Source organism: Halichoeres trimaculatus, unplaced genomic scaffold (assembly GCF_033239565.1).
Source record: "Halichoeres trimaculatus isolate MK-OKI-2021-1 unplaced genomic scaffold, fHalTri1.1 fHalTri1_scaffold_15, whole genome shotgun sequence".
Classification (NCBI taxonomy): Eukaryota; Metazoa; Chordata; class Actinopteri; order Labriformes; family Labridae; genus Halichoeres; species Halichoeres trimaculatus.
Window position 1 is genome coordinate 34,555,586 of NW_027437193.1, and position 18,790 is coordinate 34,574,375.

Here is an 18,790-nt window from a genome sequence, read left to right on the forward strand (position 1 = left end):
TACCTGATCCAAGCAGTGGTTCGGGAGATATTTAGATCCAAAACCGTGCAGCGGACGTCCGTATAATGGGATCCATTGGGGCATAGACAGCGCCGCTCCTAAAACTGCACAGTACTCTCTGGAGCACTGACTCCTTTGAGGGGCAAGTGTAAACAAAGTCTTCGTCAGTTCAGAGGTCAGTACAGCCGCACAGCGCTGTCTGGAGTGACACAGACTGTAGCAGAGCACTAACTTGGAGCGAGCCCTGATGGAATATTGGTGAAAAACACAAGTTTTTGGACGATTAATGCCGTTTTAAGGAGCGGCGCTGTCTCTGCCCCGATGGATCCCATCATACGGACGTCCACTGCACGATTTTGGATCTAAATATCTCCCGAAGCACTGCTTGGATCAGGAAGACCTTCTTGGTGAGTATTTTGTTCTACTTCATTCTATAAACAATGTAAAAGCTGTATAAACCGAAATTATCCTTTAAGGGGACTGCCTTCCACATCTCGTTTATTCACATGTCCTTTTTGAAAATCTACAGAAAATCAACCATTTGCTCTAGCTCAATTCTGTAAAAAACAGGTAATTTTACACTCTCTAATGCATCAAACAAGCCCTGAATGATCGAAAAATGTCATGTATTTAAATCTAAAGAATTCTTTGAAAATTTCCTTCCATCTTCCTGGTGTCATGTTTCAGTTTGGGGCTGCTCTGCACCAATCAGCAACAGTTTGTGTGTTCAGAGCATGTTAAACTGAGAATACTTCACTTTTCTTTGATCCAAGACTTGAAAAAAGTGTTTTGTACATAGTTTCTCACAGTTTTTAGCCTTAAGCCCTGGGTCTCCTGACCTCATAGAAGTATAGAAGTTCATATTGCAGTGAAAATTGAGTCCACATCGAGTAAAAATGTGACAGAAGCAAAAAAACATCCTAAAAATCAAATCAGCTTACCTTAGGTGCAGGACTGTGTAGATTTTGTAAAGATAGAACCATAACACTTTTTTCATTTGTTCCTTATGCCTCAGGGTACCTAAAAATGTGTTGTATATATTCCCACCTTATTTTAAATGTCTTTTAATGTAATTTTAATGTCCTGGAATTCAAATTCTTTATTTTGGGACCTTAAGCAGATATGAGATTAAAATGTGATTAATTAGATTAATTAATTACAAATCCTGTAATGAATTAGATTATTTTTTTAATCGCTTGACAGCACTAAAAAATAGATAAATAAAAAGGGAATAATTGCCTGTGCAAAAGAACAGTTGCGGACAAGTTAAGGGTCAGTACATCATGAGTATAACGCAAATATGTTTACAACTGTGAATGAACTTTCCTCTGTTCATTCTTGTTTTTTAGGGTCAAATTAAAAACCTTTCTCCCATATTTGGGCTTGGGATGAGGAAAAAAGTAACCCAAAAGAGACAAGCATAAACCTGATTGGTTTGCATGCAGCAGTTAGCTGCTCTGGCTGCAGCAGGGAGGGACTGCTGTGTGAGTGAGGAGGACTTGTCTGCCTGTGAGCGTTTTGGTTAGGGTAGAGGTTCAGCACATTGAGCAGCAGGGAGATCAGTACATGCTTCACATCAGTCTCCAAACTCTGGAAATGTGGCTGGACTTGTGGCTAGTCGCTTTTTCAAAAAGAAGTAAAAAACAAAAAGATGGTGCTGGAGGGGTCTGAAAAGTTAAATTTTAGAGTTTAAATGAAATGATTCAAATTAAATTTATTTCTCAATCCCAAAGAGTCTTTGATTCATTGTAGCATCAGAAATTTTTTGAGATAAAACAAAATAAAAAACAACAACAGAGAATTTGCTTAACTGCTCCAGAGTGAAGTATTTGTTTGGAAATAAGGACCTCTAATTGACATGAGCTGTCAACAGGAACATACAGGTTTTAACAAGATGTACGCCTTTCTCATGTCACTGCCCTGCCCTTTGTGAACCAAACCAATGAGAAATGATTAAAGTGAAACATGTGGACAGGATGGTGAGTCGAACATGCTGCAAACCAAAGAGAGGACAGTTACATATTTATTTGGTTACAATACATTCCTCAATCGAACAAGTGTGACGTTCTTATCAGAGCAGTATGTGTTATGTTAAAAATGTGTTGTACACATGACTGAAGAGACACACTGATGTGTTAAGACAATGAATTCCCCTGGGAGTGGATGGAAATAGGCCACACGCTGTAAATCCTCCATGTTGTCAGTGGTTGGTGCTGAATTCACCAGCAGCTTCAGTTATAACATCAGCAATAAAAACTTCAGTGGTTCTGGTGAATTTCAGGGTCCAGCTCTTCAAAAAGGATCGATGCTTATAATGACCTGGGTTAGTTGTGTAATACTGTACTCCAGTTCTGTGTCCAGTTTACCAAGTGTTTGATCCAAGACAAACTGATTCAGAGCAATCCTATCCACACACAGACTCTTCAGGGTAAGCAGTGCTCCAGTGAACCATCATGGAGGCTCTTTGCTTCCTGACAATCATGACTTAATTCAAAAGAGAAACAAACAGACTTTACTGTAGGATAAGACTTATCACCAAGAAGCATCCAAGAATGAATCCGTCAAACAGTAGTTGCATTACTGTTTGTGCCACATTCAGAGGAGTGCTCAGGCATTTTCTGTCTTATCTGTGTTTGTAATAGTCATGTTGTTTGACTGTTTATGATTTAAGTCTGTTTCTGATTTGGAACAACAATGTTTAAAAAAAGGTTGTAATGTCGCCTGCATCTAGGGTAAAGTTTTTGCTTTGCTCAGGTTTCTCAGGCTGTAAAGCATGGCTTACTGTGGTTGATATGGATGAATCGCTTGTTGGAGCCTCAAAATTCAGTGAAACAACTTGAACACAAAAGTCATGAAACTCACCATGTTCCAATCACCACATGACCAAATCACTAAACAGGTTTGACTGAACAAAACAGTGTGGGGCACTTAACAGTACTTTTTGCCAGGTGTGGATTGTTGTTTAACGGTTGGTAAGAATAAGGTTTCAGTGAATGAATGAGGTGTGAAATGGTGACTGCACTTCAAAAACTGAATGTGTTTATCAATCTGAGCCACATGAATCGGCCAAGTCCAGAAAATGTCTTATTTCAAGATCTTATAAGAAAAGACTGATGCATGAATTTATCGTAGAGAGTAAAAAACAAAGTGCTAATGGGGTCAGAAAATATACTTATAGATTCTTGTATGAAGACATTTTTTTTTCTCTTTTCCAGAAACTTGAAAAGCAAATTTTAAACATAAGACTTGCTTGGATTTCAGTTTTTGGGGTGTGTGACATCCCATATAGATATGGTGCATCAACCATTATGGGCTCTAATTTCGTAGATTAGGTGCAAGTGCAGGCGCACCTGCCCTGCTCAGGCCTTTGCCGCGTGGACAGGGTGTGACCAGCGCACTTTGCAAGTTTCCTGCAGTGCCAAGAGAGGCGCAGTGGAGTGCGGAGAGGCTCAGTGGAGCGCGTTCACGCCTCCCTCCGCGCAAATGGCAGAGAGGGAGGAGAAAAGCAGTTAGTGGGTTTAACACAGCCGAGCGCTGTTTTCACCAATCAAATGAGCACCTCTCCTCGCCTTTGAATACCATGCAGCCGAGGCGCAGCGTCTGATTGGTCTGACTGATCCCCGACACAGCAGAAAGTGTGCTGGAAAGACCCGGTAGCAGAGACGGTCAGAGCCGCTGTCCCTGCAGCAGGAGAATGGACAGCGGGGCGCATCGGAGGACACGAAGCGCGTCACCTTGTGGGCCAGCTCCTGGGACAGATGTAATCTGTTTCTTTGTCATTAATAGGAGTACAAAATGAAGAGACAGTTACACAGCTGGCTTATCCATTCAGAATACTTTTGATCCACCTGCACTCCTGGTTTGTCATCGACAAATAGCAGAACCTTTGGTGATATACTGTATGCTCTCCCGGTGTCTCTGCCTCATCCTCCTTACAATAATGTACTCCATTTTTTTAGATCACACTAAAAATAAAGACTAAAACAGAGAATTATGGGAAATCACGGGTAAATCCTGAGTGACACACATTTATTTTGTCTCTTTTTTCTTCATCTTTTCTTTGAATTAAATGAAATGAGAGAAGCCAGACATATACTCAGTATCAGATGTTAAGGCTGTTTATTGTTTAATTGTAAGATGTGCATCAAACTTCCAGCTGCCGTCAGGTTAACTTTCCATTATGACAAACGGCTTTAATCTGACATCAGATGTGACGGGACAGTTAATATAGATATAAATGTACATGCTGGTTCAGATGGTTACATTAAATAGTGATTGCTGTCATTGTTTATTCCATTAAAATGTACCTGACACTCTGGAAACCTGCCTCTTAGGCTTTGTTGACATGTGCGCACATGTGCGCCTGTCACCAAATTACAGCTGTGGAGGGTGCGCTCCACTTTGCGCCGAGAATAGACCAGGTTGGAGCTGGCGAGCTTTCAGCGCACTTTCTGCACTGTTTTTGGCACGAAATTGTCACTGCAGCAACCTGAATCTGCTGACACCTCCCCCTGGTGCGCCGTCAACTCCCCCTGGCACGCCGCCACACCCATCTTTGCGCAGACGGTCAACCAAATTGTCAAATTGGCAGCACATGGCGGTGCGCCACACGGAATTAACATTGTACGGGGTGCGCCAGGCTTGCGCCCCCTGCGCTGCACCAGGAAATTAGAGCCCTTTACCTTTAAAAAGATCAGTTTGAACCATTTGAAAACGATGGTTGGGCCGAACATTCAGTTTTGCTGTGTGCAATCCGTTCATTGCTGTGCGGGGCTGTTTTTCTCCTCTTTGTAGCTCCCTATCCTGGCCTCCTCTGTTGTCAGTCTGTATTTCCTGGAGCTGACGGACATCTTCCAGCCAGTGCATTCTGGGTACAGCTGTAACGACCGCAGTCTGTCCCTGCCTTACATCCAGCCCAAACACGAGGTCTGCCCGTTGCCTCTGCTCTTCAGCTTGGCCTTCGCTGCTCCAACAGCCACTGTGAGTACACCCTCACCTCCTCTGCCCATGAGAAGATGTAAATATCGTTGAGCGAGGGTTGGAAGCTCTCTGCTGACTTCTGACACCTCCTAGTATTTGTTAGATTTCCTCCTGACCATGCTGGTTTAAGATGAAGATGCATTGCATAGTCTTTGTCCATGTTAGTTATTTTGAGCCTGGTTGTGGTTGCATTACAGATATTGGTTTCACTACATATACTCACATTTACATTAATGGAATTATTCAAGTATTTGGAAATAATTTGAGAGCTAATGAATGTTTTACACTTTGTGATTTAAGCACAGTCATGGCCTTTTGACAAAAGTTTTCTACACTTCAACCCTGAGCAGTTCTGATATGGTCTTCTTAACAAAAACTGAACAAACAAAACATATGAATCTAACGTCCCTCTCCTTTTCTTATTCTGTGGAATGTGGAAATACAAAGGAGGAAAGGCGTTGTGGGGATTTTATTTATACTTCCACCTTTAATCCCCAAGGGTGTATAGTCCCGCTCCTGTAGGACAGTGTCAGACAAAAAGTCAACCCCCGAGAATCAGAGTGATTTAGATTGAACAACTGTTGGTTTAAAATCGTTTAAAGAGGGGGTATTCTGTTTTCCTATGAGCATGGATAAGAAGTACCAATGCTGGATGTGAGTGACTTGCTGCTAGAACACAATGGAGCAGAGCTACCAAAGCCTACCTATAGCTCCACCCCAACAGTCCTTCATAGGGCTGGCCAATCAGAGGGAAGGGAGTGAGTGTAGCAGGGATCCTTAAAGGGACAGCAGCTAAGATGAAGTATTTCAGACAGAGGCTCTGATAAGTGTTTTCCAAAACACCAGTGAGAGGAAAATAAGCATTTTTAGAAGCTGTAAATTATGTAGAGTGGGGTACCATGGTGACAGTGTTCAGACTGAAAAAAGGAACAATACCCCCTCTTTAAGCAACCTCTGTGAAAGATAGTGAGAGCTTAGCTGTGTCCAACAGTCTGAACTGATGTTGCCTCACACGCTGCCCTACATACTATCTTTGGCACTCTACATTGCCAGCACAGCATCATTCAGCTGGAGTCAGACTTTTGGCTTGAGCTCGGTCCTATCAATAAATTAAACATGACATGTACCATGTTAAGCCTCCAAACCCGTACAGATCTGAGAGATAGACGCCATGGAAACCATCACAGAGTTTACTCACTCTGTCTCTGGGTCAGAGGTGAGTGTGGAGTTCACTGTGTCTTTAATCAAGTCATATTATCATGCAAAAGTGTTTTGATAACTTAAAATGGCTTAATCATTTCAAAGACTTGAACACATATCCATATCTAAACCAATCCGGTGAGTTTTTGATCATTTATGATACAAACTGAAAATAACAATGGGGTTTTTGTGACACACTAAACTATGCTGTCTTTCTGTCTTTGTGTGTAGATACTGATTGGAGAGGCCATTCTGTACTGCTACCTCTCCAGGAGGTCATCATCCGCGCACACAGAAGCCAACATCAACGCCGCAGGCTGTAATTTCAACTCCTACATTCGCCGGGCTGTACGTTTCATAGGTGGGAGCATTCAGCTTCTGCTCTGCATAATCTCACTGAATGAGATGAACAATGAAAAATTGAACGGATGAAACAAGTTACTACAGCTGTAACAGTAACATATATCACAGGAGGTTAGGGGTTTGATTCCAGGTCTCACTGTCCACAGGCCAAACTGCCCTTTGGCAAAACACTTCACCTCAACACTGCCCCTGGTGTATGGGAAAGGAATAAGTCAGAAATGATGGGCTCTTTTAGTAAACAGGGTTTGTTCAAAGCACACTACAGAAAACTGAAATCTTATCAAGTGTTTTTGTTTCACTTTCAGTAGAAAATGTCCTTTTAGACTCAATATGAGCCACATTCACCTGACCAGTCCAGGAAAATGTCTGATTTTAAGTTATTTAAAGACAAAATGAGGTCTGAAATGCTGTAACAAGTTATAAAAATCTGCCAATGGAAAAGGGGAAAAGTCACTTGTATTAAGACATTTTGCTTGCAACGAGCACATTTTTCCTTTTCCATTGGTACTTTTGTTTCACCTGTTAAGCTGCGTTTCCACCAAGAAGACCGGTTCGGTGCATCTCGGTTCGGTGCGTCTCGGTTCGGTGCGTCTCGGTTCGGTGCGTCTCGGTTCGGTGCGCTTTTTGTGGCTGACTCATCCCAGGACAGATCCCTAAAAACCGAGACAAGCCGGCCTACTTTTTTGGTACCCTTCCATGTGGGTGCCAGACTGAACCAATCCGCTCTCAGAAGGTGGAGCAACACACTGCAGACTGTTGATTGGTCAAAAGAATCATCACTTACCCCGACAGCAGCTGCATTTCTCCTGGCTGCACACAGACTTATCTGAAAAAAGCTTGATTGCATTTTATAACAGGCCAATCACAGAGAGGACAAATTCCTGCATGTCTTCCATCCGTGCTCTTTGTTTACTGTGTCGCGTTTTTCTTCTTTGTTGGATTTAATAGCGGGGTAAGCTGCTACGGCGTCACGCTATCGTTTAACAGCTGCGGCTTCCGGCATCCAGCTTACACGCCGCCCACCACGAGAGGGCACAGTTTGCTGTGGAAACGCAAACGGGATCAGACTTAACTGTACCAAACCGTCCCAAAGGGTACTGAACCGACCCGGACTGCTTGGTGGAAATGCAGCTTTCAGACCTCATTTTTGTCTTTGAATTACTTGAAATAAGACACTTTTCTGGACTGACCAGTTGAATGTTTCTCATATCAAGTAAAATAAGACATGTTTTACTGAAAATAAGACAAAAACACTTGATAGGATTTCAGTTTTTCTCAGTGTAAATGACTCCTCCAATGCTGCGTTTGTAAATGTCATGTACGGTTTCAGGGGTCCACATCTTCGGCCTATGTGTGACAGCGCTGATAACCGACATCCTCCAGCTGTCAACTGGCCAACACACCCCGTACTGGCTGGATGTGTGTAAACCCAACCTGACCCACATCAATATGTCCACCTGTGATGAAGCTTTTATTCTGGAGGACATCTGCTCCGGCCCTGACAGTGGGCTCATCAATGCTGGGAGGTAAGGGTCCTGTCAGCAGGAGAAGCAGGAGCAGAGGGAGGAGTGTTGATCTACATGATCATGGTGTGGTCATGTAGATCCTACAGGGAGTAAAATTTGATTCTCACCCCGTCCTAATTGATGCTGACCAGGTGGCGTATCTCCTCAGTGTCAGGTCTCAATAAATCAGGGGAGACTAATACACCAGTCAGCGTTACCAACAGATTTATTGTTGTAGCTGCAAGTTTGGGTGGGTAGACCCCATCAAGCATTCAGGATAATGTGTGCTTAGGGGGTACAATGAAGTGATGAATTCAGAATAAAGTCTAGACTCTGATGTGGTAAAGAAGTCTTGAGTAGGCTGGATCTTGATGACCCGATGAGGACTGAGGAGCAGGAAACTGGGTGGTAAAGACTTGGGGTGATTGGGACTCAGTAGTGACAGACACTTTTACTCAAACGGGTCGGACTCAGGGCAAAAGACAACTGATCGGGACATCCCTGATGAGAGCATTTAATACCCATCCCTAGTCTCTTGTGTCAGTTAAGGGGTCTCTGACCCTCTAGACCAGGGATGTCAAACTTGTGCCACGGAGGGCCAAGAGGCTGAAGGTTTTCTGTCCAACCAAAACCTTTACCAGCTGGTTTCACTGATTAGTCTCTGCTTGAAGGTTAAGTAATCAGTGGAATCAGCTGGTGGAGTTCTTGGTTGCAAAGAAAACCTGCAGCCTTTTGGCCCTCCATGGCACTAGTTTGACATCCCTGCTCTAGACCCTCTAGAATTCGCACACTGGACATACTTTAGACCAGGGATCTCAAACTTGTACCATGGAGGGCCGAGAGGCTGCAGGTTTTCTTTTCAAATAAAAGCTCCCCCAGCTGATTTCACTGATAAGTCCCTGCTCTCTGCCTTCCCATAGTTGAATAAACTGTGATGTTAACACACCCACATGTGTTCAGTCTGCCATCCTTTGTGCTATTGTGTTGTTGAAGAACTCGCCTTTTCAGATAAAATACTTTTTTAGTTCGCATTCGTCTTGGGTGCTGCATCCTCTGATCCTCTCCATGATCTCTGTTGTCTTTTCTCACGATGGCCCCGCTCTTTCTCGCTGAACTACCGCCACACATCCTCAGTTGGAGCGTGAGCTGCTTGAACTTTTCTGACTCGGGGCGTCTCGCTATGTCTCTGTCATTTCACATCTTCTCCTCATGTCCATGCTGACCTCTCATCCAAAGAGCACACTGCTCTCACCCACAGTAGTTTACGAGCAGGATTTTAATTGACAGCTCCACCAGACCCTGCCTCCCCTGCTGAAAAACACAATTTTTTTCTATAGTCTTACTTTACTTCTACATTGACGTCTATCGAGGCCAGTGGAAGTGAACACAGAAATTTTAATATTGGCCAGTTGAAAAAAATGTGGATTTATAAATCTTCCCTATTTTGCGAATTCATTTGAATAGTCATGCTCTACAATTTTGTAATGTCCCCGAATTCAGATTCTTTATTTGGGGACTCTAAGCAGATATGAGATGAAAATGGGATTAATTAGATTAATAATTACAAATCCTGTAATTAATTAGACTATTCTTTTTAACTCACCTGGCAGCACTACAACAAATGTGATGTACAGTCCAGTGCAACTCATATTTGTTTTTTTTCCTCTTCATGATGCAGGTTTTGACTGATGCACCTAATGTCCAGAAAAAAATGATAATAGGTTTATTTGGAAGTCACTCAGCTGTTTCTGATGAGTATTTTCCCCAAGCTTTCTGAATATAAAGGACCGCTCAGTGTCTGTTTGTTTCTTCGTAGGAAGTCCTTCCCGTCCCAACATGCTACTCTGGCTGCTTTTGCTGCCGTCTACATCTCAGTAAGTTGTTGCTTCACTCTTTAACATGTAGCACGTAGCATGTACGACAGAGTTACTAAAGATGCTGTTTGTGTCCTCAGATGTACTTCAACACGTTGCTTACAGACTCGGCCAAGCTCCTGAAGCCTGTCCTGGTCTTTTCTTTCGTCATGCTGGCCATCCTGGCAGGGTTAACCAGGATCATTCAGTTCAGGAATCACCCTGTGGACGTCTACTGTGGATGGTTACTGGGAGCTGCCATCGCCATTTACCTGGTAGGAGAGTCAGCCAATCATAGCCATGACAAGACTTATAGAGGGTAAAGTCTTCCTGTTTTCAGTCGGCTGCCCTTTGACACATTTTTAGCTCCTGACATGTCCAGACCTCCTTCTAGCAGACATTTTGGATCTGATGTGTTGTTTTGCTCTCTTTGGACTGGACTGTAGTGACACATGTGCATTAAAGAAATGAAAATCCTTTTCACCACAGTTCCCTGCAGTGGCTGTGATCTATTATTTCATTCAGCCCAGTTTTATGTTGTGGAAAAAGCCTTCCATGTTCAGCTCTTGCAGAGCAAGCGTTGGTTTTTGTAGAGCACATCTGATAACTCCCACACACAACAGTCCTCGGGCCCACACACACGGAAAGCAGTGTCAAACCACGGGCCGACCTGACAGCAGAGAAGCACAGACTCACTGTGCTGCACACACATCGTGTGCATGTAATCTGGTGTCGAACCTGGGAGTGGAGCCCACCTGGACCCACACTCAGCCGCTGATCCATAAGAAGGAGGAAGCTGAAACAAGGGGCTGACTTTTCAGACACAAATGCCAACAAATCAGAGTGTTCAGCACGTTAACGCTGTCATTGCTCTTCCTCTCACTTCACTTTGATTCTTTTTATTAAAAAAAAGAACGCTGCTGCTGCAACCACATACTAGTATGGAGTCAGATCAGTCTCAGAATTTAAAAATGCTAATTTGTTTGTGTGTAAATGCATCAAATATGTGTGAGTCAATCCACTGATGGAATAGAGCACGTCAGGGGAGTCTCAAAGATCTTCATACAAATGCTGTGAGGTTTACCAATGACAGAAATTTTTTTTTTTTACATTTGTGAATCCTTCTGTGTGCATTCGTGTTTGCACACATCTGTAAACATTTTTCGCATTTGCAAATATGTTTACATGTTTGTGGATCAGCTCACTTAGATGTGGATGCATTTACACATACACACACACACAAATTTTGCATTAGTAAATTTTGAGACTGATCTGACTTCACATATTAGAGTCATTTTATGAGAGATGATAAAAAGACGGATCTAAATAAAGAAGCTGGAGAAGAAGATGTATGTTCCAAAATTAAAATTACACATTTTTAAGGGCGCTGTGAGGACTATCTGGATTTGGTAGTTTATTTCCAGGATAAAGACTCTGTTTCCCATGAGCACCATCAACCACTGTTGTAAAGACGTTACTCTGATAAAGGCGTGTTTGTTTTGGAGAACTGGTTTTGTGTGCCACTGCTTTTTTTTGCTCAAGACAGCTTTTCCCACTCCAAGTGAAGAGGTATAACTAAAGGACACAATGGGTCTTTACTCAGAATTAAATTCATAAAGGTGGTTTATGACTAATTCATGAAACATGGCTAGGTTCAAAACCTAAGTCTGATCAGAAAGAACTTTTTAATCCACAACTTTTTTACACTCCTCTTTGAGACGTCAGAGTGATGAAAAGGTAAAGAAGAAGAGAATCAACACGTAGGCATCCATTACCTCCATGTTAAAAGAGCAAACTCAATCAATGAACAGGTGCACAGCCACACAGAGACTACAGAAAGTGGAAACGTGGAAAGTGGGCAATCCAAATGTCTGTCATTGTCTTTTAATCTGTCCAGAGTAGTGTACGGACCAGAAATAGACATATCCCAGTAAAGATCCGTGCTCAGCTGAGCAGATAGCGAGCCTAAACGCTCCTCACAAACAGGGAGAAACCTCCCACATGGCAGATCCCCCCTGAAGAAAAGTGGTGCTCTGTAATCAGGACATCAAGGCTGACAGCTGTCTAAAAGCTTTGCCTTCGTACTCGAGGTGTGAGCCGTGTGTACTGTACTGGCAGAAGCAGGGTTTGATCTCAGACAGTGGGCGAATAATCAGAGCAATCAGTCATCAGTGACAGCCCACCTTCCCACGAGGCTCCATCCTCAGCATCAGAGCTGTGGCTTCACCACAACAGAGTGGGTCCACTGAAGCCCACCTTAGTGGATCAACTATGAGGACAGGTTCTGGACAGTCTGAGAGGCCCCTTCACACCAGCTCTGGTCCTAACAGAGAGGCTGGACCATCCAGACTTACCTCAGATCTTCAGGCAACCCCAAGAAAGCTGTGAGAATCAGCTTCAGCATCTCCACAGAGTCTGTCCCCTGATGTTTGAAGACCCTGAGTGCTCTGTAAGATATCTGAATGTGCTGATGGGACAGTAGCCTACAGCAGGTGGAAGGAGGACTGAGGAGCACTTTGGAGTATGTTCACATCAAGCTTCGCAACTCCTTTGATACCGATGCCTTCCTTTTTTTTTCGTTTTTTCCCCTTGTCTGCATTATCTTTTCTGCTGAGCACTGTGTCAGATGACAGCGTTGAAAAGACCAATGCATTATTTTTCTAGCAGTCAGAGAGATGTGAATATGATCAACTCCTAAAGTGACCATCACCAGCCCTCCCTGTAGGCTACTCCATCATTCTAAACTTTATTTAACCCCTGATGTGAGCTGAAGGGGAGGGCCGTGCCACACCACAGTGTGAAAGAAGGGGAAATAATGACAGGCAGGACGAGACAAGACAAACAGGAGGGAGGACAAATGTATACTATTGTTGATTTAAGATAGCAGTTCAAGTGCTGGGCTAATTCAATACAGGAAGTAAAGGTTGTACGAAACCAGGGACACCAGAAAGGTGGGGTCTTGATAGTGTGGGGAGTGTGGGCCTACGTGGATAGGAGATGGAGTGGCATGCATCACAGGATGTGAGAAGATGTGTTAAGCTGCGTTTCCACCAAGCAGTCCGGGTCGGTTCAGTACGCTTTGGGAGGGTTTGGGACAGTTAAGTCTGATCCCGTTTGCGTTTCCACAGCAAACTGTGCCCTCTCGTGGTGGGCGGCGTGTAAGCCGGATGCCGGAAGCCGCAGCTGGTAAACAATAGCGCGATGCCGTAGCAGCTTACCCCACTAATAAATCCAACAAAGAAGAAAACACGACACAGTAAACAAAGAGCACAGATGGAAGACATGCAGCATTTCGTCCTCTCTGTGATTGGCATGTAGCTCTTTGATATAAAGTGCAATCAAGCTTCGTTTCAGAGAAGACTGTGTGCAGCCAGGAGAAATGCAGCCACTGTTGGGGTAAGTGATGATTCTTTTGACCAATCTACCATCTGCAGTGTGTTGCTCCACCTTCCGAGAGCGGATCGGTTCAGTCTGGCACCCATACGAAAGGGTCCCAAAAAAGTGGGACAGCTCGTCTCGGTTTTTAGGGATCCGTCCCAGGATGAGTCAGTGGAAACGCCGCTAAAAGCGCACCATACCAAGACAAACCAACCCGGACTGCTTGGTGGAAACGCGGCTTAAGAGTACCCGACTCAGCATATATAGATATATCATATCTCTTAGTTAGTCTCGACAGAAGCTTGAGTATCTGCATGCGTGTGAGGTGGTCACCGAATACCCAAGTAAGTAAAACACAGCCACGGGCGCTCCCCGGGCCACCAGGGCACCCGGAACCCCCCCACACAGTCCCCAAACTACCAGGCCTAGGACAGCCCCAGGACTCAAGGGGGCACAGACCTGCCTCCCCGCCGACACCAAAGACAGCACCCAGGGCCCAAAGCAGTGGCCCCAAGCCATCCGAGAGCCAGTTCCCCCAGGACCAGACCCCCCCCAAGAGGGGAGGCCACGAACCACAGCCAGGCCAGGTGGGGCAAGATGTGGGCATGTAGCGGTGGGATGGAGGTCACGGCCTGCCCCCCAGGCAGCCGAGGGGCCCCCAACCCCCCGCAAAGAGAGAGGGGGAGCAGGCGAGGGGGAAGGAGGAGGGGCCGCAGGGCGGACAGCAGGCAGGAAAAGACACGGGTGCAGAGTAGAGGAGCCCACCACTCCCAAGCCCCAGGGCCAGCCAAGGCACCACCGCGAGAGGAGGCCAGCACCATCCCCAGCCCCTGCTGACTGAACACAGACCCAGCAGCCACAGGGAACACGAGGGAAGGCACCGAGCACCGCAGTACCCCAGAGGGGGTGGCCAGGCGAGCCCCACAAGGTAGTGGGTCAACCTGGGTATCTAGTTGGAAAGATGTCTCCGACCACCATCACCAGAGTATGATTACCTTCTTTGGGACCCACGAGGCTATGCTATTTCCTCTCCTTTAGTTCCCAGGAAACTTTGATCTATCAAACGGGTAGAGGAGAGGGAGAAAAACAACAACAATGACAACAACAACAAAAAAAAACAAAAAATGAGAGAATAGAGCAAGAGGGGGGAGTACTAGCTTATATGAGAAGAATCTTTGGTTAAGCTAGAAAAGGTTGCCAGATTGAGTCCTGGTCTTCAGTCATTTGTATTTTTGATTCAGTTAGATTTTCCATTGATATGTGGTTGGCCAGGAGGTTTTTCCAGTGTGTAATATTTATTGCTTGTTTTGATTTCCAGTTCATGAGAATAGTTTTCTTAGCAATGGTTAGAGCTATGAGGAGAGGTTTATTTATTATCATTTTATGTTTTAATGATGATAGCAATGATGATAGCCCTAGCAGGCACAGTGAGGGGGACAGGGGGATGGGGCAGCCCAGAATATTTGAGACAGATGTGATAATATCAACCCAAAATTGTTGGACAGGTGTGCAGTTCCAGGTGGCATGAAGGTAAGTGTCTCGAGTGTGTTGGGAGCAGTGGATGCAAGTGTCAGTTTGTGCTAACCCCATTTTAAACATCCTGTGCCCTGTAAAGTGAACCCTGTGGATGATTTTGTACTGGATTAGTTGGATATTACTGTTGGTGCTCATGGAGAAGGTGTTTTCACAGATTTGGTTCCAGAAGTCAGCATTGGGGGTGAGGGCCAGGTCATGTTCCCACTTTATTGTTGGTAGTGATATTGATTTGTTTAAGTTAGCAATAATCTTATATATTTTGGACAATGATTTTTTCTTTATAGGGTTGATTTTAATTAGGTCCAAAGTTGAGGCAGGTAAGTTTAAGTTTGTACAAGTGATATCGAATTTAGAGGTAATGGCAGATTTAAGTTGTAGGTATTCAAGAAAATGGTTTTCCCCCCCATGCTGAATTCCTGGACCAGATCAGAGAATGGCAGCATAGTGTTATTTGTGAAAATGTGTCTAAAATGAGTGATTCCCTTTCTGGTCTCTGTATGGAAGTTAATTGATTTTTTTGTTGATTTTGATATCCGGATTGTTCCAAATTGGTGTGTAGTCTGACAGAGCGGAAGAGGTGTTTGTGATTTTGTGGAATTTCCACCAAGCTTTCAGAGCTGTTGATATGGTTAGACTTTTAAAACATGGGTGGAGTTTAACTGATTGATTTAAGAACGGTAGGTCTGAAATTTTTATTTCTTTACAAAATGTTTTTTCTATGTCTAACCAAGTGTTGCATTGTTGACTATTGTGGATCCACTTTGTGATATACTGCAGTTGGTTTGCTAAGAAGTAGTGGAAGAACTGTTTGGCTTCTAAGCCTCCGAGATGTTTGGGTTTCTGTAGTGTGGATAATTTAATCCTTGCTGGTTTATTTTTCCAGTAATATTTTTGAAATGATGGAATCTAGAGATTTAAACCAAGTGAGTGTAGGTTGAATTGGAGTCATTGAGAATAAGTAATTTATTTTTGGTAATATTGACATTTTAATAGTAGCTATTCTGCCTGTGAGAGATATTGGTAGGTTCATCCATCGTTCAAGGTCATCCGTAATTGTTTTCAACAGTGGTGTAAAATTTAGATTAAACAGCTCTGACAACCTGGAGGACATGTGAATACCAAAGTATGTCAGGTGACTGGTGCATATCGGGATAGGTGATGTATGGGCTGCCACATCCCAACTGCTGTCTTTAATGGGAAGAATACTTGATTTAGACCAGTTTACTAAGTAACCTGATAGATGGGAAAATGATCCGATTAAATTGATTGTTTCTTTTAATGATCTAGATTGGGATTTGTGATGTAACAATATGTCATCTGCATATAAACTGATTTTGTGATGAGATGTTGGAGTCTGGATACCTATAATGTTACTATTCTGGCGAATGGCTGCTGCTAGGGGTTCAATGAATATAGTAAATTATGAGGGGGAGAGTGGGCACCCTTGCCTAGTTCCCCTGTGCAATGTAAAGTTTTGTGAAGTTGACCCATCAGTGATGACTGTGGCTGAGGGTGAGGTGTAGAGAGTCCTAATCCAGACTATGTATGTATCTGTTGACTGTGATACTGAGTACTGCATTAAAAGAGCCTGCCTTGCAGAGAGCAGAGCCTGCCTTGCAGAGAGCAGAGCCTGCCTTGCAGAGAGCAGAGCCTGCCGTGCAGAGAGCAGAGCCTGCGGTGCAGAGAGCAGAGCCTGCCTTGCAGAGAGCAGAGCCTGCCTTGCAGAGAGCAGAGCCTGCCTTGCAGAGAGCAGAGCCTGCCTTGCAGAGAGCAGAGCCTGCCGTGCAGAGAGCAGAGCCTGCCGTGCAGAGAGCAGAGCCTGCCGTGCAGAGAGCAGAGCCTGCCGTGCAGAGAGCAGAGCCTGCCGTGCAGAGAGCAGAGCATGCCGTGCAGAGAGCAGAGCCTGCTGTGCAGAGAGCAGAGCCTGCCTTGCAGAGAGCAGAGCCTGCCGTGCAGAGAGCAGAGCCTGCCTTGCAGAGAGCAGAGCCTGCCGTGCAGAGAGCAGAGCCTGCCGTGCAGAGAGCAGAGCCTGCCGTGCAGAGAGCAGAGCCTGCCGTGCAGAGAGCAGAGCCTGCCGTGCAGAGAGCAGAGCCTGCCGTGCAGAGAGCAGAGCCTGCCGTGCAGAGAGCAGAGCCTGCCCTACCATACCATACTGATGCCTTCCTACTCCTCCTTCAGAGGGTTACTATGAGAAGAGGACAGTCAGAGGAGGTACCATCAGACAGAGGTAACACTGAGCGAGGACTCCACATGCCCTCTGGAGCTGTGGCATCACTAGGGATGGGTTCCTTTCACATCTGAAATGATACGGTACCAATGCCCAATACCTGGTAATCGGTACCAATTTTCAGCACTTTTATGTCTGTTTATGTGGTGAAAAATATTAATTTGTCTGATAATAAATTGTCAAAGTTTTTCAATTTAACATTTAGATTTCTCAATGTATAACCTTGCAATGCTGTGTTCATGTCCAGCATGGAAAATCTCCTACTCCTTCTCTCCCTCACAATCACAAGGATGCGTTTAGGGACCTAAACATTACGTGAATCAGCACTACAGACAGAGTTCGGTTCCTACCTACCTATAAGAGTTCCTAATTCGATACCCATCCCTAGTCGTCACGACTAAAAGAGCAGCTGACTGGATCTGATATCCAGTCTGAGGTTAGCCAAAAGCGCCCCCCCCATGCGGGGGGGGCTCGCCCCCATGTCCACCAGGGCTAGTTCTCAGGTCAAACTGTCTTATCAGATTTTCTGAACACAACCTGAGTGAAAATCAAAGGTACCCCGTCCTCTGTGTGACATCAGGACAGGATATGACATAAAGCACCTGTAGCTGGATCTGCTGAGTTCTATTTGTGTGTGTGTGTGTGTGTGTGTGTGTGTGTGTGTGTGTGTGTGTGTGTGTGTGTGTGTGTGTGTGTGTGTGTGTGTGTGTGTGTGTGTGTGACTGCAGGGTGTCTATGCAGTGGGGAATTTCCAGCCAAGTAAGGACCGATCCAGAAGCCGACTACATCCTCCTCCCATCCTGAGAGAGGCCCACCTCTCTCCATTGCCCAACGTCAGCCAGTCGGCGATAACCAATAGCCACCAAGGTACAGCCCTGTTCTATATCGACACTGTTCACCGACTGGTGTTAGCCCACACCAGTCTGGTTTCAGAACAAATAATAGCACAATTTCAGCCATCACATTAGTCACAAATCACATCATATCAGCACTGGACAAGAAGCAACACTGTGCCGCAGTGTTTTGTAGATCTGTCCAAGGCCTTCGATACAGTCGGTCACGACGTACTGTTAAGTAAACTGGCCTGAGTGAAAGTGCATGTGCCTGGTTTCATGACTATTTGTCTGAGAGGCGTCAGCTTATGATATCAGGTGACACCAAGTCAGACTTTTTGTTCATCAATAGGGGTGAGCCGCAAGGCTCCATTTTTGGCCCTATACTCTGTCAACTGTTTTACCTGATTTTATTTATCTACCTTGTTGTCACTGATGAGATTGTTATTCACAGTGTGTATTCTGTACTTGTTTTATTGTGCTGTGGTTTTAGTCTGTAATCTCAATGGCATTGGAAACCTCAATGTCATTTCGGGAATAAATAAAGGTTTGACGATGATGATGATGTCTTTTTTGCAGGTTTACTTACCTTTCTATAAAACACCTTTTGAGTTTGACCTGCCTCTGCTCTCTCAGTAGGTCACCTGACTCTGGTTCCCAGCCAACCAGAGCCCATTATCACAAGGACCTCCTCACACACTTTGTCCCCCAACCGACCAGCGCCAATCCTGACGAGAAGTGCCTCCTACCGAGAGCCCTCTATGTCCAATCTGAAGAGGGCCAGTGCTGAGGTGGAGATCATATCCCCCTCCAGTCCCCTGGGTAACCATGACAACATGATGACTTTCAGCAGCAGCACTCTGCCACGGTGAGCGTGTTTTTATTCTGGACGTGAAACAGAGTAACTGCAGGGTT

General features: G+C 44.7%; 1 protein-coding gene across 2 annotated transcripts in view; it reads left to right on the plus strand.

Moving 5' to 3' along the window:
- LOC141804783 (phospholipid phosphatase-related protein type 4-like) overlaps window positions 1-18,790 on the plus strand; it is a 55,647-nt gene that overhangs the window by 25,592 nt on the left and 11,265 nt on the right. Inside the window, exons 2-8 of one of the 2 annotated variants that reach the window (XM_074689400.1) lie at window positions 4,795-4,980; window positions 6,412-6,541; window positions 7,874-8,069; window positions 9,865-9,922; window positions 10,003-10,176; window positions 17,771-17,909; window positions 18,515-18,743. In XM_074689400.1, coding sequence (XP_074545501.1) covers window positions 4,795-4,980; window positions 6,412-6,541; window positions 7,874-8,069; window positions 9,865-9,922; window positions 10,003-10,176; window positions 17,771-17,909; window positions 18,515-18,743 — 1,112 coding nt within the window. Of the gene's footprint in view, window positions 1-4,794; window positions 4,981-6,411; window positions 6,542-7,873; window positions 8,070-9,864; window positions 9,923-10,002; window positions 10,177-17,770; window positions 17,910-18,511; window positions 18,744-18,790 lie in introns of both variants that reach the window. The other variant, XM_074689399.1, reaches the window with a different exon arrangement.